Source organism: Gymnogyps californianus, chromosome 8, assembly GCF_018139145.2.
Source record: "Gymnogyps californianus isolate 813 chromosome 8, ASM1813914v2, whole genome shotgun sequence".
Classification (NCBI taxonomy): domain Eukaryota; kingdom Metazoa; phylum Chordata; class Aves; order Accipitriformes; family Cathartidae; genus Gymnogyps; species Gymnogyps californianus.
Genome location: NC_059478.1, coordinates 20,484,884 through 20,498,927, shown reverse-complemented (window position 1 = coordinate 20,498,927; position 14,044 = coordinate 20,484,884). Strand labels below are relative to the sequence as shown.

The 14,044-nt window shown below is 37.5% G+C and overlaps 1 protein-coding gene across 2 annotated transcripts in view; it reads left to right on the top strand.

The window, feature by feature from the left end:
* The window catches only part of PRKACB (protein kinase cAMP-activated catalytic subunit beta), a 74,008-nt gene that overhangs the window by 41,891 nt on the left and 18,073 nt on the right, over window positions 1-14,044 (top strand). For both annotated transcript variants that reach the window (XM_050900971.1, XM_050900970.1), the window contains exon 2: window positions 13,265-13,326. In XM_050900971.1, coding sequence (XP_050756928.1) covers window positions 13,265-13,326 — 62 coding nt within the window. The remainder of the gene's footprint in view (window positions 1-13,264; window positions 13,327-14,044) is intronic.

The window sequence follows — 14,044 nt, the reverse complement described above, 5'->3', positions numbered from 1 at the left end:
TTTTTGTAATCGACTCACTGTGGGTTTCTATTAAAAATTACTAGTCTCAAAGATTTGCAGTTTTTATTAAACATTTTGCTTTGCATAACTGGTATTTAGTATTTCAAATTTTATTTTAAAGCTTTCTCTTAGAAATAACTGTTGCAAATCATTAAGTAAGGCACAGAATCTGATTTGGAAAATATTATAATTGAATTATATACATGTTGATTCACTTAATTTTCTGTGCCACTCAAATTATTTTATGTGAATTGATACAAATCTGAGAGCCCTTCTGAAATGATTATAATCGTCACCTAAGAATTCTAAACTGGCTTTTGTTGTTTTTCATCTGAACCAGCTTATTCTTCTATGGTTTTTATTCTTTCTAAATGATGGGATAGCAGAATAGTTGAGGTCATTCATGGAAGTAGAGCAGGGGAGTCTCATTTGAAATGAGATACCATAATAGATCTAGTAAACTTATCAGGCAGGTATTTGCTTTCCAAAACCACTGTGACTACTTGTTATAAGGTACTTTGAATTTAATGGAATTATGAAGTACTATATTCTTACTCGGAATATTATTGAAAGTTGTATCTAAATATATAAACTCTGTATATTTATTTCCTTAGAAACAGATATCCTTTGAAAATTGTTTGCAAAAAGCCCGAATATGTTAGTTTCTGAAGTGATGCCTTTTTGTTTCAAGCAGATAGTCTGGAGCTTTGGAAAATGAACTGAGACAGTTAGAGATTGCTTGAAAAGAAAAAACAGTTAATCATGTATATGGGGTTTGTGTGTGTCTGTGTGGTTTTGCTTTATCCTACAAATTTAGAGGACTATTTTTACGAAGGTTTCACTTTTGTACATGGCATGAGATAAAGAGTGGGAGGAGTCATCCCACTGCCTTATCTAATATCAGCTTATATATATTTATCTCATACAAATGCGTTGAGGTCATCTTCCCTGGAATGAAAAGTGTGGCTGTCGTTTCCTTGGTGTACAAAGTACAATATACAAATATCAAAACTAGTAGTTATATGACAAGGTTTCAGGACTTTGTACATACATTATGGAGGTTTATGTTACAGCGTCATGGCTGTTCAAGTAAACCTAAACGCGGACTGTCCCTGAAAGAGGTGGCCCAGCCTCCCTTGTGTGCTCCCCGCAGCCCTGCAGGGATGCTGGCAGGCGGGAGCCCGGTGGGGAGCTGGTGTGGCCTCGCGGGCTCGTGGCCGGCCTGCGCTCGCGCCGCAGGGATGCGGCAGCAGCCTGACCTCCCCACCGACACCTGCCCCTGCTCAGCCTCTCTGGAAAGTGAGGGTGAAACTACAGCCTCGCTGCGCTTCCTCGACGTCACGCAGTCGCCTTCGTCTACTGATGGAGAGGTCTCTTGTTGGGTCAGAAAGTCTCTGCTTTTCACCAGTTACCAGGCTGGGTTTTCCATCACCTTTTTCTTTCTTTCTCTTACAGTTAGGTTGTAGCTTCCACAGGAATTAGGGTTTGGAAATCAGCTCTATGAATTTTGAATTTTGCTGCTTGGGTGGTGGGGTTTTTTTGGTATTCTGATATGATTGAGTCATTTTAAGGAATAAATTTCTTACAAACTAGGTGAAAAAGAGGTTACAGGTGTGTTGTTTTGTTTGTGGTTGGGTTTGGGGGGGGGGGGGATGTTTTGTTTTCTTTTCCCTGGGGCTTTATTCTGCAATTTGCATCTGTAGATTTCATTCATCTTGACATCCAGGCTCCCGGTTCCATTAAAAACAGAAATAAATAGGGTTCCATTAAAAACAAATAAATAGGGTTCCATTAAAAACAGAAATAAATAGCTGCAGCTTTTACCAAGTGTCAGTTCTCAGTCAAAAAGATCTATAAATGAGAAGTCTAATTTTGACAAGTGAAAGGTGACTATCTCCTGCTCTACCAAGTGAGTATTAGATTAAGTCTTCACTGTAAATGTTTCCCCATTTAAACCACTTCAGTTTTTCAGTGCACCTTTGTGGTTGTCTTTGCTGCAACAGAGTTACTTTACACCCTGTCAGTGGATAAAATCAGATGCTCTCCTTGTGAAAGATTGCCAAGATGCAAGTGAAACCTCGATGAAAAAGTGATATATTTTCTTCAGTTGCAAGTACAATTGGCCTGCCCCCCCCACCCCCCGAGAGCTCCAGTTACATGATTTTTTTTTTTTCTGGAAAAACTGTTTTTCTATTTCTTTGGTTTAGGGTTTTTGTTTTGAACAGCAGAACATTCTTGAACAGATAAAACTGGAAGGCCAAGTAACTTTAATAGCCCCAGCTCCCAGTACTGAAAGGTGCTACTCTGATAGATTTTCTGTTTCACTAGGAATAGGCTTAATACTCCCAAGTATCACCAAGTACATGATTGGGCGAGTACTTTCAAATACTGCCAATAGAGGTAATTGCTGATACAGACATTTACACTCGTAAGTTAGTAGTTACTAAATGTGTGTGGAGACAGATGGAGCAGTATGAGGAAAGAGTGTGAGCAATACTGATAGACTCTGCTGAATTATTGTTCAGCTTTGTGTACACTGGAGAATAGGAATGTTTCGGGAGCGGGGATGAAGGGAGATAGCGTAGATGTCTTAGTTACGTGCATTGGGAAACGTCTTTTAAGGGCAAGGGACAACAAGTAGTAACTAATTATTCCCACTGCTGAAAACACTATAGAAAATGGAAGGATGCCATGGAATTTCCAGGTGCCAGAACTGTACATCTTCCTATATGCGTTTCATGGGACTAATGGTTTCTTCCTTTCAAAAATTCCCCAGTGTTACCCGTTAGCCTCTGACAGCAGACTAGGGTAATTTCTTAGGTGTTGACGTGGGTTCATGTTTTGTTCTGATTCTTGTACGAAATATTTGAAAAAAGAAAAGGCAACACAAGAGTTGCTGCACTGACGTTCTTAAAATGCATCCATACGGTGAACAGTCCCTCAGGGTGCTTGGTTTGGGGTATAAGCAAAAAATGAGTTTAATAAAATTGAGGCTTCTTCCAAAGGAAAGGAAGTATTTGGTATGTTGTAATCTTGCATCTCTTGAACTGTGACTTACTCTAGTCCCTGTTGTTACTTTTGTTACAAGAAAGATTTTCTTCTTTCCTTGGTTTTTAGTTTACATCTCAAATTGTTTATATAATTATTTGTTGCTGGCTCCTCTAAGAGTTGCTGCTGGTACTGCTGCTGCAGGCCAAAGTTCGCAACAGGAGTTTCCCAGCTTTAATTATTGAGATTCTTACGGGCAGTTTTGTAGCTTGAATAATGTTTTTGGTGTTTTCCTTTATTCATTCTAGTTGCTGACAGATACTCCAGCCCATTAATAATTGATGTGGTTTAGGTTTTTTCATTTAAATTTTTTTTTTGCAGGATTTGCAACTCAGTTCTGTGCAAGTTTTATGCCTGCCTTTTATCCAAGTAAGCACTGACTTTAACCAGTTTCTCTCTACAGTCCCATTCTTTATCAGAATGGATAGTAAACACTCTTACCTACTTTTTGCCTGCCCTAATCCTGAGGGAAACAAAAACTTGTTGTTCACTCATGTGTTGAATTGTGAAATGTGTTTATTTACATAAGACTTCCTTATTCAGGAAGTCAGTCTCTCTGCTATTTAAGGTTATAAATGAACTTCTCCTGCTTGGCCAGTTACTGCAGGCAACCCTTTCCTGTAAATATTGAAAGTGTGTTCTGTGGGAGATATGTCAGTATAGCAATGTGTCAGAAGCTCAAATCTTGCAGAGATATGAAGAGCTGTTTTGCTGATTTACCCTGACAGCTGTGAAGATGTGTCTTACTGATCCCAGCGCATGTATATGAGAATTTGTGTAGTTCTGTTAATGCGAGGGCTGGGACAAAGTAGCTTTTTGGGAAGCGGACTTAGACATGAGTGTAGTTAAACCAAGATTGGTGTATCTACTATTATTTTGATGCTTTGTATGAAATATTTGAAAAAAGAAAAAGCAACACAAGAGTTGCTCTTTTCAAGTAACTTGTAAAATGCATCCATACAGTGAACAGCCCCTGCAGTTGTTTAGTTTGGAGTATAAGGAAGAAACGAGTTTAGTAAAACTTGGGTTACTTCTAAAGAAAAGGGTATTTGTGCATGAGTGTATCTAGTATTATGAGAGGCATTGCCTGCTTGCAGGGAATTTGTTAGTGCATAAGCAGATCAGATCAACTACCTGCAGATTTGTGTGTACTGTTTCTAATAATCTGACTATAAAACATACTGTCAGTGATAGCTGCCCAGTAGTATGTTATCCTCTTTAGTCACTGAACTTTTACAAAGAGGGAAGGTGGGGCAGTAATATGGAGAGGAAAGTTGGTGCTAGCCAGTTAGCCAGTATCTTAACAGTGCAGAGGGGTGGGTAGCTTAACCAGAGGAAAACTGTAGCAGGTGCCGTAAACATTTTGCTTGGTATGTGGTTTTGACTGTAAGAGGAAAATCTGATTATTTTGTATATTTGTATTTAACTACTAGAATTTGCTAAAAACCTTTACTCAAGAATGTGATACATTTACAAGATATTTTATAGTAGTGCCCTAGAAAATTTTATTCTTGGAGCTCATTCTTAAAATGTATTCTTCCCCTCCCGCCCCCCATGGTAACCATGGAAATATATGCGCTGCAGAAACAAGAGGTGTTAGAATTTTCACAATTTTCGCGCAGTTTTCAATTTTCTTTGTAAAGTAATACCTGTGTTATTTCACACAGGAAGGTGGTCTTTTACGCTATAGGTCCTGTGGTAGTTGCAACATTTTAGATTACTTGCTGGATAAAGTTCAGCTACAACTATAGAGGGTGTTACTGCACAGATGAAGCTTAATTCCTAATGCTTGCAAACCACATCAAAGTGTGATAATTGAGGATTTTACAGGTTAAGATTTCTTCACATAACCTTTTCTGTATTAACTAATTTTATATGTAGGGAGTGTTAAGTACTGCATTTGAAAGTAATTGTATTTAACTTATAATTTATTAATTTGAAATTTTAAGTTAATAGAATGAACTTATACAATAATTGAAAATTAGTAACTTAAAATTAGAATTATTTCTCAGAAACCTTTTCAGTAGTCCAATGCCGTACTTTCATGGTCACGTTACACTAGCACAAACTGGCACTCCTTCAGAAAAGGAGCAGTTCTCCTGCCCCACATTTGCCCATTTCCACCCCACTTCTCCCTTCCCTCACCCCAGGAGAAGCATTCATGTGATGAAAAGAACTGGGAGCTGCTGTGGATTAAAATTATCTTCCCTTGTCCTCCCCTGCCTTCTGTCCATTACTTTTTAATCTGGCCTAATTCCCTGACCTGGCTTGGCAGTCGGCCACAAGGATGCTTTTGCTCTTTCAAGGAAGGTCGTGATAGAGAGGCAGGAACGAGTGACTGTGGAAAGACAGGACTGGGATTTTTTGTATTTATACCAGCCCATACTGAACACTGAACTGCAGCCTAACAAACCAAATTGCTATTTCTTGGGACTTTTAAGCCTCAAAGCATGTGGATTGTTGCAAGAGAGGAAGCAGGTTTACAAATGTGTCGTCTCCAGCAGCCTGGAATAATTCCCTTCAGTGAACACTTCAAGGGCAGGAAGAAGGTACGAGAGAGAGGCTCCTTTCCTTAGGCCAAAGCTTAGTTTTAACATATTCCAGAACTAACTGGGTGACAGTTCTAACTGGTCGGTTCAGAGAACTGGAACAAAAAATTAATTTTAATCAATCAGCAAAAGGTTGCTAATAACGCTGTAATTTGAAAGGAAAGCTTGGGCAAGAAAGAGAGGTGCCGCCCTGAAGGACCAAAATACCCAAAGGGATGGAACAGCTCTCACCCACCAGGAATCTGCAGGAGTCTTCAGGTCATGTCCCATGCGTGGATGTTCAGATGAAGCTATTCTGCTTGTCTGCATTGAGGAAGTTGTGCACATAATCAATAATTTAGGATTTGAATAATAAATCCCAGCTTGGTTCATAGGTTTTGGTTGGTTGTTTCAGGGTTTTTGGCATTTATCTGTGTGTGTGTCTTGAGGGAGGAGTCACTTTTTTTAATGAAGTATATTCGTTTATAAATTTTGATGAGCATTGGGTCTGGATTCTCTTTTATGTTAAGAAAGCAGAGGTTTTATCTCATCTTGGTTTTTTGGTGGAAAATTGTTGAATCGGGACATATATGCATGTACAACTCTGCTGAGCAGAGCTAGCACAAGACTTGATTGTGTTTGTGACTGAATAAATTTACTGATTTACATTATACGTTTGAGGTTTTTTAAACAGAATTTCAGGGATTCACATTTTAAGTGACTCTGTTAGTTGGGTTTGGTCCTGTCTCCCCAGAGTGGTCTCTGTTATGTTGTGCTTTTGGCATTAGCAGGGTTCACTTCCTCTGTTTGGACCAGTACTTTACGATTTAAGAAAAAGAATAAGGGGGAAAGACTGAAAATTGGATTTGAAAATAAAATTGATTTTATTATCTCTAATAAAAATGGAAGAAGGAAGTCAGTCTGACTGTGGCAGTTGTGTGCAGTAGAGTATCTGCTGCTCAGGATTCAACAAACAAAGATAGGTATTATCTCTGATAGCTGAAAACCTGGCTCCTGTTTTGGTTTGTCTAAATCTGTCACATGTCTTGTGCAGGCTGTTGCTGTCTAGCCAGCCAAGTAAAGAGGTGAACGTTAAGTAAGATTTCAGCTTTAATTTATAGCTTAACATTGTAGCCTGTAGCACTGAAAACTGAAATTAAAAAAAAAAAAAAAAGAAAAAAAAGAAGAAAAGCTGGGCTCTTTGCAGAGGTCTTAACTGTTGCAAATTTGCTTTTATAAAACTGACAAAATACTGCCTAGCTCAAGACTTCAAAATCATGGACAGGATTAAAATAAGATTTTGCTTGTGTTCCAAATTTTGAGTTGTAATGGATAAGAACAATTTGTGTTTTACAATTGCTGCACATTGTAATTAATTCCTGAATGTGCTCCCCCAAAGATCAGATTCTAGTGCTCTCTTCTAGTCTTTATGCACTGCAGCTGTAATTGGTCTTAATTTACTGTTTATCCCGTTCCTCTCGCTTTTTCTCCGTGGTTTTTTCATGCCCTTCTCTTCTGCACTTCTTACCAGTCCTTCCCAGTATTCCACAGAAGTGTTTACAGTGTGCAGTTAGACTATTAGCACTTCCATTTTAATAGCAAACTTGTATACAGTTAATAATTCTTGCATGATCATTCATTTACTAAGAACTTTAAGGGTTTGTATTCCAGCAAGTGGGCTCTTTCAGAACTGCTCCGTATGTTTTGATTTTTGGGTTTTTTGGAGTTTTTTTATTTGTTTGTTTTTTTTTTTTTAACTGAAGAAAGGTTCTTATCCATTGCAGCTGGTAAGTTAGTTTGCTCTGCATCACCTGTTTTTATCATAATTGGTGTTTAAACAGAAATATAAGATCAAAACCTTGCTCTCAAAGTCAAAAACTTGATAAATGAGATATTAAATTGATGCAGAGTTTATTAATCTAGCCTTAGTGACTTTGCAACTCTTAGAGCAGAAACAAGACAAAATCATAGCTGGTCAGTTTTTCACAAGAGGGGCCAGTAAGTGTGTCTCACTTAATACTGCAGTGTTAAGACAAAATTGACTTGCCCTGTACCAGGCTTATATCGCATTGGACTTTTTTTCCCCACTGTTGTCATATTGTGAGAAACAAAGTATTTCGTTCTTGTTGACGGTCTGTTTCAATGATACCATTTTAGTTTGTGTCTTGAAGTGTTTCCCAGCTATTAAAATGTTAACTGGTGCTCACACTACTTCCTCCAAGCGTATAATAATATTTAACGCTTAGTTGTGTTCATTTTCAAACACTTACTAGGGCAGAGAAATCTTGTTGTAAGCCTTGTGATATTATTCCTGCTAATCAAAAGAGAATTTTAAAGAAATTTAAGACGACAGGTTAATGGTGTAAGAATGGGGCTTAGAACTTGAATTGTACGCTTCTCACTTGCTTCTGAAATGTGGTACCATAACCACAGGATTCACTGAGGCATCTATATACATCTCAACAACGTTTAAGGCTATAAATCTTGTTTTTATAAAAATGAAATATACATATATATTTACCAGAATCTCTTCATACATATTCATTTTTCCATTAAATGAAATTTTGAGATTTAATTAAATAGCCCATTTAATTCCAGACTTCAAGTGATTATATTACAGTTTTGGAACAAAAATTGAATTGTATTTTGATAAAGGGCATTTTAAATACCAAGCAGAGATTGGCATTTAGCATAGCAGATGGGGGTTTGTAGTGGTGCCCAATGTTTAGACTTAATCAGTTTAGTTCTTGCTTTCTTGCCATGAATCCTATCCAAATAATTCCCCCCCACTCCCCACCCGAAAAAACCCAAACTCTGGCTTGCTGGCTCTTGTGGGAGATGTGCTTGAGAATAACAAATACAGTGCACGTGGGAGGTGGGAGAAAGGCAAAGTAATTCATGGTAACTTTTCAGGACTGCTCCATCTGTGACCCCTTTCCCTCTGCTGTCATTGCACCCCTGCAACTGAGAGGTCCCAACCCTTTTAATTTTTTTCAGGAGCTTTCCTCTGATTCACTTGCTCTTAAACTGTGTTTTAGGCCAGAGTACTCTCTATAGTACTCATACCCTTTGTTAACAAATATTTTATAAGCCTGCTAACTTTTCATAAAAAAGTTAATTGATAAAACAAACAAAAATATTGTGCATTGTGTGAATAGACTGTTAGATAACAATCTCGTGCTGTTTGGGGGTGGGTTCAGGGGTTTTTTGGTTTTGTGTGTGGTAGAGTTTTTCAATTTGTTTGTTGTTTTGGTTTTAGGTTTTGGGTTTTTTTAATATCTCCTTGTATGCTGGTATTACCTAGGAACCTCTGGATCTTGAGTTCCACTTCCCTTAGAAATCTCTTCCAGCAGACTTTCCTGCTTGTCACCATGTTGCCTTGGTTCTGAGTACAGCTCTCCGCAGGCCCAGTCTCAGGCCGCCTGTGATACACAAGGGGATAGCTTATATCTTGTCCAGCTGTGTGTGCACCTGTAGCATTTCTTCTGACCAGGGTTTGAACTGCAGCAGGCAGAAGTTATAAAACTGCTTGAAGCCTTTTCAGTTGTGACTCCTCAGCCATTACCCCATTTCTTACTACTTTTTTCTGAATCTCCCCAGATTTCCTACTATATGCTTTGGGTGTTTGCATTGCATAAAACTTGCTTCTCCTGCCAACAATTGCTCTTGCTGGTCACAAAGAGCTAGGTTTGTACTGTGTGTTTGTGCTTACCTAATCTCTGGACTACTGGTGCATCCTCTCCAGTTCCAGCGAGTGTCCTTCCTGATGCATCCAGTTGTTTTGACCACTGCTGTGGCTCTCATTGTGCCAGTGCTGTTACTCATGCTTTGCTCTCTCCTTCCAGTACCTTCTTTTCTTGAGCAACAGCTTTTCCTCCTTTAGTTTTAGCCTCCTGTGCTCCAACGTCTGCTGTACCAGTGAAACCAGTCTGAACAGGGTCTGTTTGCTGGTCTTTGCATATACTACTTGCATCCTCATCTTCACTTTGTTCAGCCATATATGAGTGATCCTTGTTCTTCAGTGTTTATGGGAACCTGTATATCAACATCTCTTTCCTGGGTTCTTTTTTTGACATTCTTACAAAATTAAATCATGCTTGTATGGTGACCGTACAGGATTCTGTATGCATTCCAGTTTGCATACAGCAACTTCAGCTGTGCAGTTTAGACTTTTCAAGGGGTTTTGTTGCTGCTGTTGGGTAATGGGACTGAAATCCGATTGTGAAATTTTTTTGGAGACTGCTTGCCATTTCTGTGCTATCCACCACATGCCATGCAATTCACACATGCTGTCTTTTGGAACAAAGTGCTAAGTAGTGGGAAGATCACCCAATTACAGGTTTTATTGTGATCCAGCATGCTGCGATGAAGATAGATACACTTTTGTTAGCAACAGTTCCTTGGATGTGTGTGTCTTGGAATCGATTAATTATTAAAGATGCCAACTTGATCTCCTGAAGTTTTGTAAGCTGTGCTTATTTCTGTGATGCATCATCTTTTTTTCATACTGAATTTAGCTGCCTTTCGGTTTTTTTCCTCTTTTCTTTGCTCAAACATTCTGTGATTTAGCATGAGTCATTCTATCTGTGTGGGAAAGGGCTGGTTTATTACAGGGTCCATTCTTGAGTGGGGAGGGGAAAGGGTGGAATGTATTTGTGTTTTCTATGTGTTTGTTGTGGAAATGCATAAAACTTTTTTTTTTCTTCTCTTTCTTTCCTCTCTTCATCATCTCATCTGTGTGGGTGAATGTTCCTGCAAACCCTTGGGGAACCTATAGAGACTTTTGGTATGCTCATTCATTCATTAGTGCCCAAAGTCAGAGATGCTAGGAACAGTTTAAAGACTAGAAAAGCAAACAACAGTCACATCGTCACAATGTGAGGTGGCTAAAAATGTGCACTTGAGGAAAACTTCTAAGTCATCATCTAATAAACGTATTTATTTGCATCATTACAATAATACCAATGGCCACTACTACCCCGTTGGCATAAATTTTGATTCTGTGCTTGAAAAGTAGAAATGAAATGTGTTCTCCTGTAGTAAGAGCTAATGTTTTGTGATTGAGTTATAATTTTCAAAAGTACCTGTCCTGTTTCAAATTCTAAGTCCTATTTTCAGAAGTTACTGAAGTGTATGCACTGAAATTACCTAAAGTCTATTTGAAATCACCTGCTGAATTGTGTTGTGGTATAGGAGCCCAGGTGACCTCTGAAAATGAGAACCAGGCACAATTTGACCTACTTTCTCATTAGGAAGAAAATGTAATTCTAATAAAACACACCACAGAATATGAAATCGTTTTTAAAAGATAGCAATTTTAAGATTAATGACTGCCATTAGGTAGCTTTATTTTGAAAATACGTGTTCAATGCTGCTCTCTAAGAAAAGAGAGCGAAAGTAAAGTAGAATAAGGTAGAAGTTTTGTTAAAGGAGAGCTTGTGGCTTGTTGATTTTCTAGAAATGAGAGATTTTTCTCCTGCTTGCACAATTTGAATATTTCCAGCTGGATCGCAGTTTTTTGATAAACAGCGTTCTTTAATTCCATAAGTAGAACAGAGACAAAGATGACTACATGTAAATGTCATTGTATATTTTTATAAACACTGAATAATTATATTTCAGTGCAGAATATGTGGAAACTTCAAATATTTATTTATATGAACAATGGAGATAGCATGAGGCATACTTAAGACGTATGTACTGTAGTAACATGAAAAAAAGAGACCAATTATTTCATGTTTTGGTTGTACTATATAGTGTTAAAGTTAACATTCATTTCTAAGCTACAGCTGCTTAAGTTTGAAGGCTCACTTTTTGGTAATCTTAATGATCATCTTAGGTTTTTTCTTGTCATGAAGAGAAAATAATGTTCATGCTACTTTGACATAAATTGATGTTTTAAAAACTTTATCAGTAGTCATCGCTTTATCAAGTCATCTGTGTTCTCTTCATGGAAGAAGGATCATCAGGCCTGAGTTTGGACATTGTTAGCTTCCCTTTTTTGTGTTGAGAAATTATTTCATGCCACAGGAAATCCTGTCCTTTTCTCAAATTAGGATCATTAAAAGTCATTACACGAGTAACCCCCATAATTTAAAAACAATGGAAATATTTTCCCCACGTGGGATAAATATGTCAAATGTTTTTACTGGTTACCTACTAAAATATTTTTAACTCTCAGTGAGTTTTAATACCAATTTAAAATAGTTCTTTTGATATAAACTATGTTTTTCTTACTCTACTTAACCATAAGTTTAGGGTAATAAATATGTTCCTCCTCTCTGATATTTCTTGTTTCTCTTAAAATAAAATTACTGAGTGGATATCATGCTTTAAACACTTTTCTAACCTTGAGGTCTGCCAGAACTTTTGACAATTTTTCTGAAATTTCCATTATATTTGCTGCTCCATCAGAGCCAGTGACGATGAGAGCCATAAATCTCCCTTGAGTATTTTGTGATAGATGAGTCCCATAGCACACTTCAGAGGGGGGAAAAAAAGGAAAACAACAAAATTCACGACCAGTCTTCTCCAGGGCTGCCATTGTTTTTACTGCTGCTGTAACTGTACTGGTAATAGAAGAGAATTTTTGAGAAGTTCTCTGTGTAGACACTAGTATTCTCTGAAAAGAAAAGTACAAAAAAAGTTCTGATTCATCAGATGATTGTTTACAACCCTTTATAAACCTAATTTTTTATGACCGTCAGAAGGTAAAATACAATTGCTAAAACATATTTCTAGATATTGACCAGAATAATCTTGGCACATTCCTGAGTATTTTTAGAAATTGCTTGTGGCAGAACATCACAGTACAGAAAATCCACTGTTATTAACGTTGTATTATCTGAAATGATTCAGAGAACACAAAAACAGTATGCTATTTTCTTCTTGATTCTGTGACTTTCAGAACCACAGCAATGTCTGAAACACCTCCCGTTTATGATTGTGCATTAAGTAATCTACATTGATCTGGCTGATAACTGATATTCAGAGAAATAGAACAGCTGAAAGATGATCTGAACAAAATATGTTGGTGCACATTTTAAACAGTCATCCAGAATTTTGCTATTGTACATTCATTCAATTTCAATGGAAAATCAATATTAAAAATGCATATTCTCTGACTGTGGGCATGCCTAATGTGCAGTGTCGTTGTAGCCCTGTGCTTTGTATTTGCTTGCGGTAATGCTGTCCATTTGGTACTTGAGCTTGCAAACAGCCTTTAAATAAAGGTGATGAGGGGAAAAAGCAATGAGATTGACACTACGCTCAATCTGCTGAAAGCAAATGTAACTTTTATTTAACAAAAATAGATAAAAAGTCTGTATTTGTGGAATGGCTATTTATAAATGTCAGGTATTTGTGGTTTTTTCCCAGTCAAATTAAGACTGTCTTACATCACCTTAAAGCCTGCTTGCGTATACAGTATTGTGAGTTACTAGAGCTGGTGTAGTTTAAGTAATTTGTGTAGAATGATGTAGTTACTCCAGAAAGCTTAGAGATCACCTGGAGATACTGTAGAAGTTCTAGAGGCATTGGTGCTTGCTTTCACACATGGTGAAAATAGCATATTATGAGTTGAAGAAAGAGGTTGATAATGAAGTTTACGTATTTTGTTAACAAAGCATCTCCATCACATCCATGATGAATTACGTTAATTAAAATGTACTTTTTTTGTATGTTTTCAGTGAAAGAGTTCCTAGCCAAAGCCAAAGAAGACTTTTTAAGAAAATGGGAAAGCCCCCCTCAGGTATCAGTCATTTAAGCATTCAATAATTTTCTCTGTTGCATTTTTTTGATAATGCTATCAGTGTGTTATCAGTCTGTAATGAGCAGCGCAGAAAACAGAAAAAAGTTTAATGTGATTTTTAAAGGAGTTTCCATTTTTAATGTCAGTTTTGTCATTGAAGTTCATCAGCAAAGACTCTCGGGTCTTCTCCAGATTTGAGCTGATGAAATGCTCATACTGAACAACAGCTTTCTCTTACTGAGAATGATGTTCACCATCAACATGACAAGACTCAAAATCTATTGGCATGTTTTAGCTGGCTTTTTATAACAATAAGCGTTAGCACATCTGTAATTTATCCTGTTAATAATTTCCCCCATGGTATTAAGGGGAATTAAGGGTATTAAGTCTACTGCATAGGGCTTGGGGGCAAGTTAAAGAGCTTGTTAGAGAAAAATCTTTTAAAAGTTGAACTTGGGGATTTGGGTTTTTGGGGAAGGGTCATTGTTGTTTTTAAAGCAGCATTTTAAATGCCATGGTAATGAATATCTGAGAAAATTTACTCCGTGATGTGCTCTCCAGACAACTCTCATGTAGAACTGCCTCTAGAGCTTGGAGGTTTTTGCATGTTCTAATATTCTTGTTTGTAAAGCATGAGGGGGTTATTTATCTGCATGTTAAATTCATGATCTGTTTATGGCTAAATGTTTCTTACTAAGCATGTGTCATCCGTATGGAC